At 44.2% G+C, this 19,595-nt stretch overlaps 2 protein-coding genes across 3 annotated transcripts in view; one reads left to right on the plus strand and one right to left on the minus strand.

Annotated features, from left to right (window-relative positions):
• The window catches only part of Trim37 (tripartite motif containing 37), a 138,832-nt gene extending 120,595 nt beyond the window's left edge, over positions 1–18,237 (plus strand). For both annotated transcript variants that reach the window (XM_036195489.1, XM_036195488.1), the window contains exon 25: positions 17,973–18,237. In XM_036195489.1, coding sequence (XP_036051382.1) covers positions 17,973–18,117 — 145 coding nt within the window. In that variant the 3' untranslated portion in view covers positions 18,118–18,237. The remainder of the gene's footprint in view (positions 1–17,972) is intronic.
• The window catches only part of Ppm1e (protein phosphatase, Mg2+/Mn2+ dependent 1E), a 140,655-nt gene that overhangs the window by 9,274 nt on the left and 111,786 nt on the right, over positions 1–19,595 (minus strand). The window contains exons 2-6 of the mRNA XM_036195494.1: positions 16,370–16,488; positions 8,688–8,887; positions 4,953–5,141; positions 1,626–1,769; positions 1,306–1,399 (exon numbers count right to left, since the gene is read on the minus strand). Of these exons, the coding sequence (XP_036051387.1) occupies positions 1,306–1,399; positions 1,626–1,769; positions 4,953–5,141; positions 8,688–8,887; positions 16,370–16,488 (746 nt within the window). The remainder of the gene's footprint in view (positions 1–1,305; positions 1,400–1,625; positions 1,770–4,952; positions 5,142–8,687; positions 8,888–16,369; positions 16,489–19,595) is intronic.

Below are 19,595 nucleotides of genomic sequence, written 5' to 3' on the forward strand. Positions count from 1 at the left end.
AGTATATTTAAAATTCGAGAATTCTGTCTTCTGGCCCTATGCCAGAGCACCTCCTAGCTCCCTCATAGTGAGGTAACTGTTCTTCATGAGGCATCTGTACATCTTTTAGCTCTGGACATCTCATTCAGCGCCTGATGCTCACATCTGGGGCACTTCACAGCTAGCTAGCAGCACCTTTTCAAAGTGGAAAGAGTCCAACTCATGGATCAAACTAAACCCGATTTTTGGTAACAAGAAACTAAATTTGGTGATTCGATATGGACTTTGTCCGTTTAGCTCTATGTCCAGTTACTTTTTGGGGAGGTAGAGATTGAAGAGTTATGTATGCACACATGTCTGCTCAGCTACCCATGAAACACACGCTTATTTTTCAAAAGCTGGGCCATCCCAAGCAGTCAGCCCTAAGCACAGACACATGAGCAGCACTAAATGCTTACATGTGAGTCTGTGTATTGAAGGAAAAAAACCAGCTGGGAAGTGAGGCTAAGCCATGCAGCCTGCAGCACACAGCAAGACAAAGGCAGGCATAGCAGTTCCTTGGAGGTACACCTGATTTTCCTCAGCCATCTCTTGAATAAGCAGCGTTGCCCTTTTAAACAGTCTATGTTTTAGGGAGAGCAGTTCTGGAATGCTTATAAAGACCCGGGAGTGTACCTGGGTGGGTAGAGCCCTCACCTAGCATGGATGAGGCCCTAGATTTGCTCCCTAGCATGGATGAGGAGAAATGGGAGAAGCAAAAATGAATTTGAACATTAGATTATCTGACAAATTATATTTTCTGGGCCAGGTGTGGTGGTACACACCTTTAATACCAGCACTTGAGGCAGAATCCAGCCTGGCCTACATAGAGAGACCCTTTCTCAAAAAACTTATATGTCCCGTATTTAGAAAATAGTTTTGTAGAAAAAGTGTGTTTCTAAGAATTCTGTGCATGTCATTTTATAATTCACCAAAGAAGAGGTAAAGATAGAAACAACATGAAGTTTGAGGAAACCCTTCTGTTTTCTAGAAATGTGGAATGAAATCATTTGTTTTAAGTAGATTTGTACACTAACTTGGAGGCATCTATTCAAAGAATACAAACTGATAAATGCTACATTCCTTGAGGCAATTCTTTATACGGAATTTAAATGTATAAATAGCCAGGTGTACTTAAATAATTATAAAGGTATCCAGTTGTTACTTTAAACAATGATAAGTATTCTGAGCATATAAATTAGCATCTCAAGTTCCTTCATATCAAAGTTAATACAAGACAGAGAGCTAGAGGATTTTGGAGAAACAAAACGAATGTTTTTTTCCTACCTATAGCTCTGGAGACTGATAGACTTCCATTCACCCTCCAGGCACCAAACCAAACTACACAACCTCCAAGGGCCTCAATCCGCTGCTTTTCATCCTAGAGCAGTACGATACAAAGCAAACACTGGGATTCAGGAGTTATTCATCCACTTTACAGTAAACAGATATACTGCCATTTCTGTGAAAAGGCTTTCTGTATTTCTCCTTTAGGAGAAGGGCACAGTTGCTGACATTAAAGGCAATAATAGCAACAACACTCAAAGAATCCTAATAACCACAAAACTGCCGTTATGACATGCTCTATTAGAACAGATCATACATACCTCTCTGTCTGGTTTGTGTGGTTTCATTAGTTCAACAGCTTGGCCCTTTCTTACAAGCATAACCTGGGAATCGCCCACCCATGCCACGTGGAGCATGTTGCCTCTGATAAAAGTCACTACTCCTGTGGTCCCACATCGTAAGCTCTGAAAATAATTTAAGACCAGAATCAAAGAAAATAAAAGACAACAAATTCTCATTGAGGAGCAATTTATAATTAATACAAGCTGCATGTGAGAGACTATTAGTAATATTTCCTATTACAAATTCATGTTTCTCAGAGTATCTTATTTTATTTTAGAAATAAGGTCTCACTGTGTAGCCCTGGTAGCCTGGAACTTGCTAAAGAGACCAGGTTGGCCTCGAAATTACACAGGTCTACCTGCCTCTGCTGAGATTAAACATGTTCATCACCATTCCTAGTTCAGAGAATTTCATGTGTATTTATACACACAAATCCACTTGATCTGTGATACAATGGACAGGAATGATTATCTGTTTCATTTTAAGTACAGATTTAAAAAAAAAAACACAAAAAACGGGGCTTGGGGACTGGGAAGAGATGGCTCAGCGATTAAGAGCACTGGCTACTCTTCCAGAGGACTGGGGTTCTATTCACACAGCCCAAAGCCATGTGTAACTCAGTCCCGAGCAGTCTAATGCCTCCATGGGCATTGCATGCATGTGGTGCACAGACATACATACAGGCAAAAAAACAAAACAAAAAACCCAAACTCATAAAATATAAATTAATTAACTAATGAATTTTAAGAACTGGGACCAGGTGAGAAGGCTCAGAAGGTAAAGACACTTTCTGCCAAACCTGATGGTGGTAGTTGAACCTCTGACATGCAATATGGTAGACATAAAGAACAGCCTCCTGGAGTTGTCCTTTCCTCCACATGCACACTGTGGCATACATGTACACCACAGACAGACAGACAGACACACACACACACACACACACACACACAAGTGGGAGTTAAGAAACATGGCATATTTGTGACTTGTCCAAGGGCACTTGCAATCCTTGTTCTTCCTCGTTCACTGTTAAGTCCGTTCCACCACCACCCGTTTTCTTTTTCTTTTTTAAGGGTCAGACTATCACTCTGGCTAGCCTAGAACTCACAGAGATCCTTTTACTTCTGCCTCCTAAGTGCTGGGACTACAGGCGAATGCTGCCACACCTGGCAGCCTCTCTCTCTCTAAGACAGGGTTTCTCTATGTAACAGCCCTGGCTGTCCTAGAACTCACTCTGTAGACCAGGCTGGCCTCGAACTCACAGAGATCTGCCTGCCTCTGTCTCCCGAGTGCTGGGATTACAGCGTGCGCCACCACTCCTGGGCAGCCTTTTTCTCAGATGATTCCAATCGAGTCTGTTTCATTTCTGATCTTACTGGGTAGTCAGTGAGATGGTGTAGTTGGTCGTGGTGGTGTGTGTGTGTGTGTGTACGTGTGTACACAAAGTATTTGCTTGGTGCAGAAGAAATGGTCTCAATCTCTGGATAATATGGAGCCAAGACAGCATATACTCACTGAAGAAGATGCTTATATACCTTTAAAGACCAGAACAATCTTCGCAGGGTACTTCCAGGGAGCAGCTTTGACTGGAAGCAGCACAAGGAGAGCTAACAGCCTGGGGTTTCACTGCAGCAGCTACCACAGTACTTAGAGCTCTTGATCCTGCTCTGCTAAAATGACATCTCCATTTGGCACGAGTCACCACCAAATGAGCATGACTCTGTTACTAAGGACCTGGCCCAAATTAGAACGAGTGCGTCAGGGTGGTGAAGGGCTCCTGTATCCAATGAGAGAAACAACTTCTCTTTTTCCCTATATAGGAAGTTTGTTATAAATCTTCACCCACCAATAAAATGTCTTCCCACACAGAATGTTCAAAAGCTCAGCCCTCTGGAACAGAGGATAAAGACACTTCAGTGCATATGCCCTGGAGAGAACAGGAGGCAGGGCTGCTTCTCCACAGGAATAGCTACTTTTCCCAGCAGTAAGCAGCACATGGAGCACAAGCAGGAGGAAGAGACTCTGAGAGGACCCGGAGTTATGGGACAACTATTGGCAGGGCGAGATACAGCAGGGAGGACACGTGGTCAGGAAATGGAAAAGAGCGTGGAAGATTATTTTAGAAAAGAGGAAATGATCAGTATCTCACGCTGGCTAAATACAGATGACCCCGCCCCCAAGGCTCACCTTGTCCCCAAGCTGAGAGCCAGCAGCCTCCAGAGAGGCAGGGCCAGCAGAGTGGGCTGAGGTCAACGTGGTTTTCTTGTGCCGCCCCACCTCTGCCTGTGGATCCTAGTTGTTACTATAGTCATTTCTGTGTTAACCCAAGCTAGGGCTCAAGGTAGAGACTTCTCTCCCTTTCTCTCTTTTTTTTACCATATCGTTCTGGATTATTCTTTCATTAATTCCAAGCCTCACCATTGCTTTGTAGCAGTAACTGTAAGAGCAGGGAAATGTATCAAATGCTGTTCTCCTCTTTTCCTTTTACAATTTCATGTTTGAGTCCTGAGGCAGCAGTGTTAACCTATTGTGTATATTTTAATATCTATTAGTTTTGAAAAGTAAGAAGTGTACCTTTTTCTCAAAATCCAATATAGAATGATATAGGTAATTATGTTCCATTGCCCACTATGATACACATATGGTTTTGTTTAGACTTTAATATAGAACTCAATTTCATTCAGAGTAAAATGCTTAGGTCTGACGAGCCTTAGCCATATAGGACATGAGTTCTGTCTTTTCTTCCCATTCAGAGAAAGTCACAGTTCAAGGGTCATCTAAGGAGTCTCCTTCTCCAGATGGATGTTCCCTGGAAATACACAGTGACCACTGCCTAATCCTACAGAATGGAAGGCATGGAAGCAATCCCAGTTTCTGTTTCAACTATTGTCTTCAATTCACCATCACTAGATATTGTCTGCAGGAGTGCTTAGGGAGGTGGGCCAAGTTCCAAGCTGACACGTAGTTGGGGGCAAAGAAGCAAAAACTCACCTACCAAATCCAGCAGCAGTTAGACACAGGGGCCAGAAAACCACAGTCTGAGTTCTCTTTTTTCAGTGTATCAAAAATTATTATAAAATTATTCCTCAGGAGGGAACTGGATTAAGAATCAAGCAGAGTCCAACAAGGTAGCTAGCTGAAGTGTGTGTGTGTGTGTGTGTGTTTGCTTGCATGTGCATGCTTGCATGTATAGTTTAGATAATGTGTACCCAGAAAAAGAAAAGGCCAAACTAGCCCTTCCCCCACAGAGACTGGATTGAACTCAGCTGGTGGACTTCTAACTGGGGTTCACAAGGACGTGGGCATACCTCCCTGGCTGCCTTCTGCACAAACCGCTCATCCGTGACACGGAAGGCCCGGCAGAGAGCCTCAGCAGGGTCATGGGGGAACATCTCCTGGCGCACTAAGTTAACATGTAGGTGAACGGAGGCATAAATGGCAGCATCCACTCCCCCGTGGCCATCAAACACTGCAAAGTAAGCTTGTTCCTCCTGATCCTGTCAATAGAGACACAAAACCATTAGGGAATGGGGCACAGTACCACCCAACCAGCCGACGCCCTGGAAACATCCATCCTCTACTGCGTTCATCATTCAGATAACGAGACTCAATGTTTCCCTTTGCTCACTCGCTGATGAGCTGCTGAGTACCTGTGATGCTAGGGCATCTGTGTTTACACACACAGCCCTGGAACACATCATGCCCAATTAGTGCAGGCTGGAGCGCCCTCTCTGTGAAACTTGTACCATGGAAACCACCCACATGCATTTGCTTCAAAATCATAGTTAGGGCTTGTGAGGAGGAAGAGGAAAGAAGGTATGAGGAAGAAGTGAGCAAAAGCTGTTCTGGATTGAGTACTTTTTCAAAATACCAGAGAATAATAGAAAATAGAATAGAAATTAGCTTTCTAATACATGGAGATAAAAACATACAAGTTTTGCCTCTTTCCACACCAGTCCTGCTTACCCCGAGTTCCTACCACAAACAGCAGAGTCTAAACTCGTTAACCAACCAAGTGCCCTGTGTGGCTGACAACTTTGCTCCAGCCCCAGCTGAAGCTTCAGTGTCTCATCTGAAGGCCAGCTGCCAGCACTGGCCCTGTGGCCTTCTGTTGTGTCTTGACTTCACATCTCCAGTGCCAAGTAGTTGGCGTTCTCTTCATTTTCAGCTCCGATGTTTGAATCTCAGATCTGTTGGTGATCTGTGAGTCACTCAAGTGTCGCTGGTTACTCAGCTCCCTTTAGGCAACAGTAGCTAATGACTTGAGTTGTGAGTCTTTACATTCTCTTTTCTTGGGAGTCTGGGTTTTGTCATTGACTCCTGAACAGATCGTTTCTTTGGGGGATGTTTTTGCTTGCTTGCTTTCTTTAGCTTTTTGGTTTTTTCTTTTAATTATTTATTTTTTGCAACAGTGTCATGTAGCCCAGCTTGGATTCAGATGTGCTGAGGGGATGCCTCATTCTCCTGTCCTGTCTTCACACCCTTGTCAGACAGAGATAGAACACAGGTATCTCTGTGCTTTGAAAATGTCTCTAACAAAAGCACGACATTTAGACGTCCTGAGAATAATGGTAACTCTCAGAAATGGTGAAGTCTACACCTATTACAGGCACTACTTCTAATATGTCTTGCATTTCAAGCAAAACAATCTATAGTGCCATTGAAGATTGACTGAACAGAATTTTCTAGAAATAATCCTGACACTTAGAATATATCTGGACTATAGTAATACACGGTTTCAAGCAACTCAGTCTAACATCAGGTAAAACAGCAGCCAGGTGGAGTCTTTGGAGAAGGAAGTATGAAGTTCAGTTCACGTTAGTCATGCATGGACTCTCAGTATGTGTGATGTTCTAGGTCTGACTGCCAGCCCTGCACAAACTTTCTTTTAAAACAATGCAGATTCTTAAAGGGAAAAAAATCTAGCTGGGCAGTGGTGGCGCACGCCTTTAATCCCAGCACTCGGGAGGCAGAGGCAGGTGGATCTTTGTGAGTTCGAGGCCAGCCTGGTCTACAGAGCAAGATCCAGGAAAGGTACAAAGCTACACAGAGAAACCCTGTCTCAAAAAACAAAAAACAAACAAACAAAAATCTAATGATAATTTATTAAAATAATAAAAATATGGGCTGGAGAGATGGCTCAGAGGTTAAGAGCACTGCTTGTTCTTCCAAAGGTCCTGAGTTCAATTCCCAACAACCACACAGTGGCTCACAACCATCTGTAATGAGATATGGTACCCTCTTCTGGCCTGCAGTGATATGTGCAGACAGAATAATGTATACATAATAAATAAATAAATCTTTAAATAGAATAATAAAAATAAAGAAGAAAATAAATAGCCACTGTAACTCCACTATCATAGATAACCTATATATTTGTGGCTTGGTTTTGTTTTGGTAATAGTGTTTATTAGGACTTTGGGTATGTGAGACAGACTTTTTTTTTGGTTTTTTTTTTGAAGCAAGGTTTCTCCGTGTAGCTTTGGTGCCTTTCCTGGAACTCACTCTGTAGACCAGGCTGGCCTCAAACTCACAGAGATCTGCCTGCCTCTACTTCCTGCGTGCTGGGACTAAAGGAGTGTACACCACCACCCAGCGACAAACATTTTGTGTGTGTGTGTGTGTGTGTGTGTGTGTGTGTGTGTGTGTATGTGTGCATGCTTTGGTTTCTGACACAGGGTCTTGACTTGTAGCCATTCTCCTGTCTCAGCCTCTAAAGTACTGGATTATAGGTGTACACCACCACACCTGGCTCTGTATTTTTAAAGTAAGGTTCATACTATTTATGGAATTTTATGTCCTGCTTTATGTCATTAGCCTTTCTGCATGTACAAAGTATTACTCAAAGACATTATCTTGAATAGATTGAGACACATTTCCTTTAATGATTTTTAGATCATTTCTGATTTGTTTTTAGTAATAATGTTGAAAAACTTTTGTCAAACACATATTTATGACTTGCTGTATTTCTGTTATGATGAATTCTAAACAAAATGAAGTTATCAGATGAAAAGGTATGAGGATTTGCACAGTTCTAAACATAGCTGAGTAGCCTTGGGTATCTGCTTTAGTGCATCAAGGTGAGTCTTCTGAGGCAGGCTTCTGACTAGCTTTCACATTTGGAAACAACCAGGTCAACATCCTGCAACCCCTTCATGGAGCTGTAGTTTTGGGGGACTATTTAGGCGGTGGCCCTTGGGTTCCATCTGTCCTGACACAGCACTGGGAACAAGGAGAGCAGCCGCTGCCTGTCAAGCCCCGACTGCCAGCCTCTCACCACTGCTCTTCAGCCCTGGACAATCAGCTGAAGTTCAAAGTTTGTTGCTAAGTGAAGGAAATAGTCTGCTGGGTATAAATTACTACACTGCAGTTTTCAAGTTATGGACTTAAAAGGGGAAAGAAAAGGTGAGTGACAGGCAGAGCTAACAAACCCACCTTTGTTTGCATTAGCATAATGCATTTAATAGAAAAGGAGAAGATAGCAAGAAACTGGTTATTAAGCTGACAAGGCTCATATGGATCTCATCTGTCAGTCACGGAGATTTGTGGAATGCAATTCCAACTACTTCCTATCTCAGAGACCCAGATTTTAAAAAGAAAATCACATGAAATCACAGTGTCTCAGCCTTAAATTTATTCTTTTATGTTGTGTTTTTTGTTGCTTCAGCAACATGGTATTTTAAGAATTCACTAAGTCACTTGACTTCACTACAGAAATATTTTCAAAAAGCCTTATTTCGATATAATGGTTTTCTTTGGTTGGTAATAAAATAGCCTTAGAAGCTTCCAAAGAAACTGGTACTTCTCTTGCTTTCCTGGGTAGGAACTGACTGTCCAGAAGAGATTTTTTTACTCTCCCGGTTTTGAACCATGTGAACCTATTAAAAATAACAATGTTCCCAATTTGGAATGATTTGAACTTATTCAAAATAACAAAACAGTTCTATTTTCTAATGCAGTCAGCCTTCCTCCAGCCTATGAGTGACAGGACACCAGTCCTTTTCTGGAGGACCATGTCCCACCCACTCTGGAATGCCTTTTACCTCTAGGTTGAAGAGCATATTAAAGTCAGGGATGCAGACGTGTTTGTCTTCCATTTTTCTTCGCATGTTTTTGATGGCATGGATTGACGTTTCATAATAAATCTGAGGCCGCCTGCGCAGAGGGAAGTCCTTCACCCAGCTGCAGCAAGTCTCGTGTAGTTTGCTGAAGACAGAGCGGGCCAATTTCACTGTCTCGATTTCTGTGAAGGAAACAGACTCCTAATGAAGAGCCATGTGACATGCTTTCCACTCCCTGCGTGGGAAGGACAGAAGTAGTACCCCCGCCCCCATCATGTGCTCCTTAACTCAAGGGAAAGGAACCCTGCTTCTGCTTCTACCTAGAAGAAAGTCATCAGCTGCCACCAAGACCACCCTCTGTGGCAGGAGAAGACCCCAGTCAGACCAGGCTTGCTCATAGAGTCAGCTGGCAGACTGCTGGTTCTCTCTTGCTTCCTTTTCCTGATATCTTCTTAGATTTTCTCTCTACTATAGCCAAGGGAGCATCACTGGGAACTGAGTTATATATTTTCTTTGAAATATTTATTATTAAAGTTTGGGCAGTAGTTTAGCCAATATATGGGAGTCTTCGCCTAAGTGTACTACTTTGATTTTTTAAACATTATTATCTTTATTATTAGAGTCTCATTATGTAGCTTTGGCTGTCCTGGATCTCACTCTGTAGACTAGGCTGGCCTCGAACTCGCGGAGATTGCCTGCCTCTACCTCCAGAGCGCTAGGATTAAAGTTGTGCGCCACCATGACAGGCTTTATTTTCATTTAATTTATTTATTTAGTCGAGTCCTACTGTGAAGCTCAAACTGGCCTTGGCCTTGAGTTTGACAGTCGGGTTACTGTCTATTCAAGCTGTCTTCCCCTCGGTTTGTAGCTATTCAACCAAGAGACCAGGTTTTCAGTACTTTAGTGTTCCTCCTGTATCTTAGGTTGAAAAAATACTCCAGAAAGTTGCTTTACTAAAGCAGACACAGCTTGACAGCCTGAGAAAGTGTGTGGTAGATGGGCAATGGCTCCAGCTGCTTCCTCTAGCCTAGAACAGAAATCCCAAAGAGAGACTGTATGTTCCCCGCAGCATGGAAGGGACTTGACTCCATTTCCTTTCCTCCAGTCATGCCTTAGCCTTGAGCCTGATGCCGCTTCTCCTCTTACGCAGACTTCTTACAGCATTTCCCTTGGCTTTGTAGGGGACAGAACTCAGGGCCTGTGCATGCCAGGAGCACTGTGCACACAGTGTATATTTGAGACAGAATCCTCCTATAGAGCCCAGGCTAGCCTCAAACTTAGGATCCTCCTACTGTAGACTCCCAAGTGCTGGAGTTAGCTTTCCAAGTTGCAAATTGCCACATCTAGCACAGACTCCCCGACCCCTTTTCTGTACGGGTCTCTATGTTCCCAGGCTGACCTGGCTGGTCTCACTCATCTGCTTCAGCCCCTGAGCACTGGGATCCTCCAGCTCCACTTTTTAATGATTATATTCAGAAAGCTAGTCTCAAAGGTTTGATTTCTAGTTTTCTTTATTATTATTATACAGCAGTCGTCGTTGATGGCTTTTGAGTCTTTGAACATTTTTCTGTTTGTTTGCTTGTTTGTTTTGAGACAGGCTCGTTAGCACAGCCGGCTTCCAGGCTCTCTGGTGCTGTAATTTATGGGCAGGCACCACTGTACCCATCCTTCCCTTCCCAGTTTTATGTTACTGAAAAACAAGGGTAGATTTGAAAGAGAAATGCAGTTCAAAGAGCAAATACCCTCTGAGGAGTTATATAAGAAATGAACAAGCCAATAAACAGCCAAGTATTTCTTTTGCTTTAAGCAACTCCAATTGTTTGCTGTTTGTTTGTTTGGGTTTTTTTTGAGACAGGGTTTCTCTGTGTAGCTCTGGCTGCCCTGGAACTCACTCTGTAGACCAGGCTGGCCTTGAACTTTTGAATTTACAGAGATCTGCCTGGCTCTGCCTCCTGAATGCTGGGATTAAAGGCGTGCGCCCCCACTGCCTGGCCTGCTTCCTCTTTTGAAGAACTACCTCCCACAGAGGCTTCAGCAGGAGATATGCACACCCCGATGTGTCCTTATTTGATCACAATCACAAAAGAGGGTTACAAAACAAATGAATCCAGAAACTTCAAGGGGATTGGGACTGGGGGAAATTAATGACATGTTCCCAGTATCCCCGCTAATGACATAAAGTGTTGACTATCCTTTGGTTTGTTTGTTACTGCCAGGTACACCCAGGTACACCCACATTGTTCAATACAGGAGCTAATGCACCGTAAATGTCAGGGCTGGAGAGATGGCTCACTGGCTAAGAGCACTGGCTGCTCTTCCAGAGGACCCAAGTTCAGTTCCAGAGGCTCCAGTGCCCCCCAGCCTCTGGGCAGCAGACACAAACAAGCATGACATTTATATGTAAAATAAAAGGTAAGTAAATAACTATTGGGACTAAAGAGACAAGATAGTTCAGCAGTTAAATACTGCTCTTGGAGAAGATCCAGGTTTGGGTTCCAGCACCCACGTGCCGGCACACAACCATCTGAAACTCCAGTTCCAGAGGTTCCAAAACCCTCTTCTGGTCGAATGGCGTTCATGTGCAGGCAAAACAACCATTACACATAAAATAATAAATAATTTTAAAGTGTAAAATTGTCTTTCAAAGGTTGGATGACTGGGTATGGCCCACACAGCCCCTCTTGTCCAGAGCTTATATAGCCCAAGCTGGCCTGGAACTCCCTATGTAGACTAGGCTGGCCTCAGATTTGTGGTGATCCTCTTACCTCTCTGAGTGCTGGGATTACGGGGCTGTACAGGCACCCTCCCCAGCTTCTCTAAGGCCGAGCAGCCAGTAGTCTGGCCTCATCTCCTTGTCACTCACTCCTTGTGTTTGTATTTCACTTTGTTTACATCAGCTATTGTAACTTACTTTTTGAGATTTATTTTTAATTATGTATCTGGGTTGGGGATATATGCATTGAGCACTGAGACCAGAGTCCTCAGATCCCTGGAGCTGGAGTTAGAGATATCTGTGAGCCCCCTGATATGGGTGCTGTAGATTGAATTCAAGTTGTCTGCAAAAGCAGTACACACTTAACTACTAAACCATCTCTCCAGTCCCTATTATAACTCTTGAACCACATTTTGTATCAATAGATAATACTGATGGCATTTATTGGATATTCCGTGTCTCTAGAATATTTCACAAAGGTAAATTTTATTAAAGCACACAGACTATTGTAATTGTGCTTGAAAAAGCATGGTACAACAGCTAGCATACAGCAGCAGATGCTCAGTTAGATTAAACCACTAAGGCTTAGCATATATCTACATAGTCCTTGCTTGTCTGCCCTCCACTGGTACCCTCCTGCTCTTCACAGTGATTTACTTTGACCATAAAGTCTACAGTAGTATCAGAAGGCTAGTTTTCCTTTCTGTTACTGTTACTTTTATTAATTTTTATTTTATTTTTGTGTGTGGTGTGTTGCATGTATACGTACATGTCCGTGTGTAGTGTGGGGGCCAGAGGTCAATGTCAAGAATTTCTGTTGTGTGCCATCTCACTGTTTGAGACAGGGTCTCTCGCTGGATCTGGAGCTTACAGCTGGCCAGTGAGCTCCAGGAGTTCCCCGTCTCCACTTGCCCAATGTAGACTTACAGAGGCAGGCCATGCCGAACTTTCACACCTTTGGGGTTCTGAACTCAGAGCCACCTTCCCAGGCCTTTACCATTAATTTTGAAAGATGTAATTTAGCCAAGCATGGAGGCCCAAGACTGTAATCTATCACTAAAGAGGTAGAATCAGGAGGATCAGACCAAGGCCGGCCTCTACCACAGAGTAAGTTTGGGGCTAGCCTGAGCTAAATGAAATTCTGTCTCAAAAAGCAAAACAAAACAAAAAAACATTTCTTAAGGGGTTGGAAGAATGACTCAGTGGTTAAGAGCACTGACTGCTCTTCCAGGGGACCCAGGTTAAATTCCCAGGACCCATAGGGCAGCTCAAAACCATCTCTACTCCATTTCCAGGGGATCTAATGCCTTCTGGCCTCCATGGGCACTATAAGCACATGGTGTACAGAAGTACATGCAGACAAAATACTAATACACATGAAACTTAAAAAATATTTTGCAGCTGGGCAGTGGTGGCGCACCCCTGTAATCCCAGCACTCGGGAGGCAGAGCCAGGCAGATCTCTGTGAGTTCGAGGCCAGCCTGGTCTACAGAGTGAGTTCCAGGAAAGGCTCAAAGCTACACAGAGAAACCCTGTCTCAAAAAAATATTTTTTGCAATGAAAGAGATACCACGATAGAGACTTCATGAGGATAGAGAAAAGCCCGGTACTAGGGAAGCTGTCAGGAATCTCCAAGGATGACCCCAGCCTGGGCTACAAGCAATAGTGGAGACAGTGCCTGAACTGAACTGGCTTGCCCCAGAGATCAGACCAGTGAATACCCTGACATCACAGAACTTTTCTCCAATGATTGATGGAAGCAGATGCAGAGATCCCCATCCAGTCACTAGACAGAGCTCCAGGAGTCTAGTCAAAGAGAGAGAAGAGGGATTCTATGAGCAAGTGCATCAGGATCATGATGGGGAAACCTGCAGAGACGACCAAACCAAACTAGTGGGAAACTCATGAAAGTTGGATCAGTGGCTGTGGAGCCTGCATGGGACTGGACTAGGCCCTCTGCCTGATTAGTGCCTTGTTCATAATCATCAGAGAAGCATCCTCCTGCCGAAGATGGGAAGAAAAGAGACCCACAACCAGACATCATGCAGAGAAAGAGAACTTGGAACATTCGGTCCTAAATGGAATATCTGCATCAAATCCCTCCCCCCAAACTCATGAACTTTAGACCAACAGCTGTGGAGCCTCCATGGGACTGGACCAGGCCTCTGCAGAGTGGAGACAGTTGTGTAGCTTGGTCTGCTCAAGGGGCCCCTGACAGTAGGATCAGCATCCATCTCCGGTGCATGAGCGGGCTTTTTGGAGCTGACTACCTTTGGTGGGACACCTCGCACAGCCTTGAGGCAGGAGGAGGGGCTTGGACCTGCCTCTACTGAAAGTACCAGGCTCTGCTGACTCCCCATGGGAGGCCTCATGTTCTTGTAGAAGGGAATGGGGATGGGGGGGGGGGGGCTGGAGGGAACAGGAGGAGGGAAGAGGATGATCTGTGATTGGTATTAAAATGAATTAAAATTTTCTTTAAAAAAAAAAAAAAAGGATTTTTTGAAACAACCAAGAAGCGGTTTTAAAAGGCCCTTCAGTAGGGACCCCACTGCGTCTGCTGTAGGCTCTACCCAGTATGCTTCTCCCCACTGTAGTGTGAGCCAACAGTATCCTTGTAGCGTTAGTTCTCAAGGGGTTGAATGACCCTGTCATAGGGTCACCTGAGAACACTGGAAAACACAGCTCCCTACAGTTCATAATGGTAGCAAAGTTACAGTTAAGAAGTAGCAACTGAAATAATTTTATGGTTGGGGGTCACCCTAAAATGAAGAACTGTACAAAAGGCCACAGCATTAGGAAGGTTGAGGACCACTGCTTTAGACCCTTATGCAGTTCACACGCAAGGATTTGTGCTAAATGGATGAGGGATTTGCTGATATGTGAGAATCTCAACAGCTTGGAGACATTTCTAAGTGATCACCTAGAAAACAATTCAAACAGTGTGCCCAATGACATCCATTAAAAAAAAAATCCTTCCATGGTACTCTTGTCACCTTGTGGGGCTCAGACATTCTCCAGAGCCAGCATGGAGAGCAGCACTGTAGTCCAAGATGTCTCCAGCAGGAGTGCTGCAGAACACTGGGATATAAATAATAGCCACTTGAGATGGAGAAAGAAAACAAACCAAGGGGCGTGGAGAGCGAAAACCATCCAAGTCGAGGTCCACCCCTCACAGCTGTAAATGACTCGTCAGTCATTATGTCACTGCCGAGCTGGAGCTGAGTCAGCCATCACCCCGCTGCACTGAAGCAGAGTTGGTTCTCTCATCCCTTCATTACAAGGGTTTCACTTCATGCATCGGCATCAGAGGAAAGACTGTGCTTTGTAGAAGGAATTGTATTCAGTGTGGCTCCAGGACAGCTTGGTTCCAGGTGAATCAGTTATTCTCAGTAAAACACAAGGCACAGTCGCCTCCCTGACAGTTTCCTGTCACAGTCTAGAGAGAGACAGGAAGAAGGGGATGCCGCACAGCCTCTGGACTATCTTCTATTTATAGCAACGCTTTGTTCCCTATGTACCATGTTGATGGGCAAATGCTTTGAGTAGAACAGACGGGCTGGGCAGGGTAACACACATGCTGTGATCCCAGCACTCAGGAGACTATGGCAGGAGACTGAAGCAGGGTCGTGAGTTGAAGGCCAGCCTAAGGTACATAGTTGAGGCCTTATCTCAAAGCTAATAAATACCAATAAAATATTACCCTTAACATTGTGGAGTAGTGAGCTAGGGGTGTTACATGTTGGTAGAACACATACTTAACCATTTAAGACACCTCAGGTTCCATCCCCTGCACCAAAACCAGAAGTGCATGGTGGTGTAGTCATGCTCTGCTTTTATCAAAATAGTTTTTTAACTGCTTTCAAGTGTGTGTAAGCCCAATCCATTAACTAGAGCTGGTGATGTGGCGGCACATGCCTGTAACCCAGCTTCTTGGGGTGCTGAGGTTGGAGAATAGTCTGGACAGTTCAGCAAGACCCTCTCAAAACTGCGTGCTCTGTGTGTGTGTGTGTGTGTGTGTGTGTGTGTGTGTGTGTGTCTGTGAGAGAGAGAGAGAGAGAGACTCAGAAGTAGAGCATCATGTCCAAGGCCTCGGGCTCAATTCTTCTGGTGCCAGGGTTGAGTGTGGGTATGAATGTTGAGCTATCAGCAAAGATACACAATGATCAATGCAAACAAATAACATTATGCATCTGTCAGAGCTCCATGTTTTAGTAGATATAAAGTTTCACAAGATTGATGAGTTTTGTTATAACTATTTAAAACTTTTGTATGCTTTTACCTGTATTCAAGATAAGCTAACCCTCTTAGATAGGTGCATTTGGGGTGATGCAGCCATGGGTAAACAAGACACTTTAAACAGCTTTTCCTCAAACTCTGGTTTTCTCATCCTCTTACTTTATTGTGCATCAGACTTTTTCAAAATTGAGACAAGGTCCTTGCCTGAGCCTGTCTAGAACACCTCACGTGACCTTCCCACCTGGTCCTCCTAAGTATCTGGGGCTGTAGGTCCATGCTTCTGAGCCAACTCTTTGTTGTGTGCTCTTATTTCTGGAGTCTACTGTCTATCTAGACATCAGCGTCAATTGCTTGTTTCCAGTACTTTCCATGTACTGCTTTACCACTTAGATATATACTTGGATTTTTTTTTCTTCTTGCCTCTTTTTATTGATCTTTAAGAAACAACTCCTGGGGGTTGGGGATTTAGCTCAGTGGTAGAGTGCTTGCCTAGCAAGTGCAAGGCCCTGGGTTTGATACTCAGCTCCACAAAAAAAAAAAAAAAAAAAAAAAAAAAAAGAAAAAGAAAGAAAGAAAGAAACAACTCCTGGCTAACACTGTATAGTCACCAGTGGGTATATGCAATTGGATTTAATATCCTCCAGATATTTCCTGTAGAGCACTATCCACAAGACAGTGTAGTGAGTTTAAACAAATAATGGAGAAAGGTGCTTACCCACAGTCCCTTCTGTGCCATCTGTCTCCTTTGGGATGTAGTGAGCAGAAAGGTCACTCTGGAGGACTTCATCTGAGGTGGCTCTGGCTAAGGCAGCAGCCAGAAAGGAAGGGCAGTTACTGAAAGAGAACACAAGGCTACCCTCAGTAAGAACTCGGAAGGGATGCTTTAACATGCCACCACACGTGCCGCAGTGTTTTATCCCAGAATCGTCCCATCACATCCAGTAAATGACTGCATGCATGTTCTCTGACAGTCTCCCAGCTAGGCATTGGATAGACAGTGGTGGCCATCACAGGCCAGTCCCTGACTAGTACAAGTCACCATCTGGCTAGATAGATAGCAGATGACAGGTAGTAAGCAAGTCAACTGGAAGTATTCAAGTGGAAAGAGGTTTATGAAAGGAACAGTGAGGTGACGCTATCTACAGGGGTATCTCCCTCAACTGGGTGGCCAGTCATGCCAAAGACTGAGTTATGATTCAGGGGAAAGGCAAGATGAAATACTTCCGACTAGCATGTGCACAGGCTATAAGAGCGTGGGAGAAGTCACAGAAAATTTTGAGCAGGGAAGTACCACCGTGAGATATGAACTAAAATATTCCCTTGATTTGCTGTGCCAAAGAAGTCAGAATGTAACGAGAATGAAAGATGGTAAGTACATTGTGAAAACCAATGGAAGAGGAAGTGGGGGACCAGGAGTAAGCATGAGGGGGGGGGGGAGGAAGATGAGGAGGGTTTTGGAGAACTTTCTGACAGTTGTGTCTAGGTGAGTGAATGGCTGGAGGACTGAGAGTGAGTCCCCGAGTCTGTGTGAGCAGCTCCATGCAGGACAGGAGCCAGGACAAGAGGTTTGAGGATGTGCACTAATGTAGAAAACAAGAGTTAAGCTGGAAACAGTGATGAGATAGTTTATAAAGCTATGCAATGATTAACTGAATTTTCAGAGAGGTGCTCAGACGTTAGGAAATCAGGAATCACAAACATTCAGATGTTCTTTAAAGCTGTAATCACATAGGGAGAATCGAGACAATGGCTTTCTCCTTTGGAGCGGGAAGGCTGCTCTGTGCCGGTTTATATGCTGTGGAACTGGGGCAGGAGCATTTGCCTTGTTAGTGCCAAAGCTTCCAGGTTAAGTGCAATTGTAGATGAGGAGCTGTATCATGGCATCTCACTAGCACATAGAGAGGTCTTGACTTTCAAGCCAGAGCCTGACGCCATTGTGGATGAGTTTGGGGGAGACACTTGGGGAGGAGGAGGGGAGGGAGTGTAGCCTGTGTGCATGCGGTGAACTGTGACCAGAAGGCTGTGGCAGACTGTTTCTGTGTAGCAGGCCACAGCAGTGTTTCTGGTCCCACATTTTGTATTTGCATGTGTGGCTCTAACTCAGGACCTCAGGTATGCAAGCCAAGTGCTTTGCCATGGAGTCCCAGCTGCAGGCCCCACACTCTTTTAGAACCTTGTCATTTCACATGAATTTTGTTACTCTTCCTTTACATGTGCTAAGACTTGGGAACTATTTTTCTTTTTTCTTTTTCTTTTAGGGCAAAAGTAGGCTCTTTGGCTATCCTGGCTTCTTGTTTTCTTCCTCTCTCTCCTTCTAGATTGCTTGTTCTTGGAACACAGAAGCCATACTGTGAGGAAGCCCAAACCAGCCAACTTGGAGAAACGGCATGTACAGGGGCACATGGATATGAACTGAGGCCCCTGCCCCCAGCTAGCAGCCATCATCAGCTACCTGACGTGTAAGTGCACAGAGCTCCAGCCTGAGGCTTCAGATGTCATAGAACAGAGGTGGGAACTCCCCTGTGCCAATCTGAAATCCTGAGCAAAAGAAACTATAGTGTAATAAATGACTTTATTATACCACTAAGTTTTGTCATAATTTGTTAGATAACCACTGTAACTGAAAACTCGGTGTTTTAAAGCTTGCTAGAGGATAGGAACCTATAGAGACTAAAAAGAGGCAGGTGTGGTAGGGAATAATCCCAGTACTCCAGAGGCAGGGGCAGAGGCAGGCCGATCTGTGAGCCAGGCCAGCCAGCCTGACCTACAGAGTGAGTTCCAGGCCAGCCAGGGCTACACAGAGGGACCCTGTCTCAAAACAAATAACATCACCACCACCACCACCAAGAAGGTTGAAAAGATAGAGGAACTTAGGAGGAGAGTCAAGGGAGTTGATTGATTGTAGAAGGGAATGGCTGCTAAGGGGGTCAAACATGGAAGAAAAAGGAACTTATCTAATAGCATGTAAATAAAGCCTTCAGTGACTGGGTACCAAGATAACTTAATGGGTGGGAAAACATCTGAAAAAATGGTACCAGGGGAAAGCATTAAGTTTGATCCTCATATATAAAAACATTAAGCCAGGCGGTGGTGGCACATGCCTTTAATCCCAGCACTTGGGAGGCAGAGCCAGGCGGATCTCTGTGAGTTCGAGGCCAGCCTGGTCTACAGAGCAAGATCCAGGACAGGTACCAAAGCTACACAGAGAAACCCTGTCTTGAAAAAGAAAAAAAAAAAAAATTAAAAATGCATTACATGGGGGCTGGTAGAATGCTTGCCTAGAGTGCACAGACCCTGAGTTCAGTCCCTAGCTGCTTCCTCTCTCCCCTAGAAAAGAAGAGATGAGTGACAAAAAGCGTTGGTATGCCATCAGACACTGGGACTCTGTATATTGCTGAATGGGTACAGAATGATACGGCTGCTTTGGAGCACCCCAAAATTCAAATATAAAGTTATTATATGGCTTTTCAATTCTTATCCTAGGTATGTGCCTTAAAAATGAAAGCACACATCTACACAAAGGCTTTTTATATGGATGTGCATCATAGCAAAAATAAAATGCATTCATTTTATGAGTAGGGGTGCTTTGCCAGCATGTATATCTGTGTACCATGTGTGTGCCTGATACAAGTAGAGGTCAGAAGAGAGCATCAGATCCCCTGGAACTGGAGTTGCAGATGGTTTTGAGCTGCCCTATGGGAGCTGGGAATCACACCCAGGAGCTCTTAGGCTGCTGAGCCATCCCTCCAGAACCTCTATCTTTTAGCCATTAAAAGGAGCAAAGCACTTATACACACAACAGTGTAGATGAACCTTGAAAATGTGGTAGCAGAAGGCTGTACTAGAGACCACATATTATAGAAATGTAGTCATATGGAAAGCCTATATTAAGTAAATCTGTGGAAACAGAAGTGGTACTTCCAGGATGAAGTCCAGTGCAT

The sequence above is a fragment of the Onychomys torridus genome, chromosome 8 (genome assembly GCF_903995425.1).
Source record: "Onychomys torridus chromosome 8, mOncTor1.1, whole genome shotgun sequence".
NCBI lineage: Eukaryota > Metazoa > Chordata > Mammalia > Rodentia > Cricetidae > Onychomys > Onychomys torridus.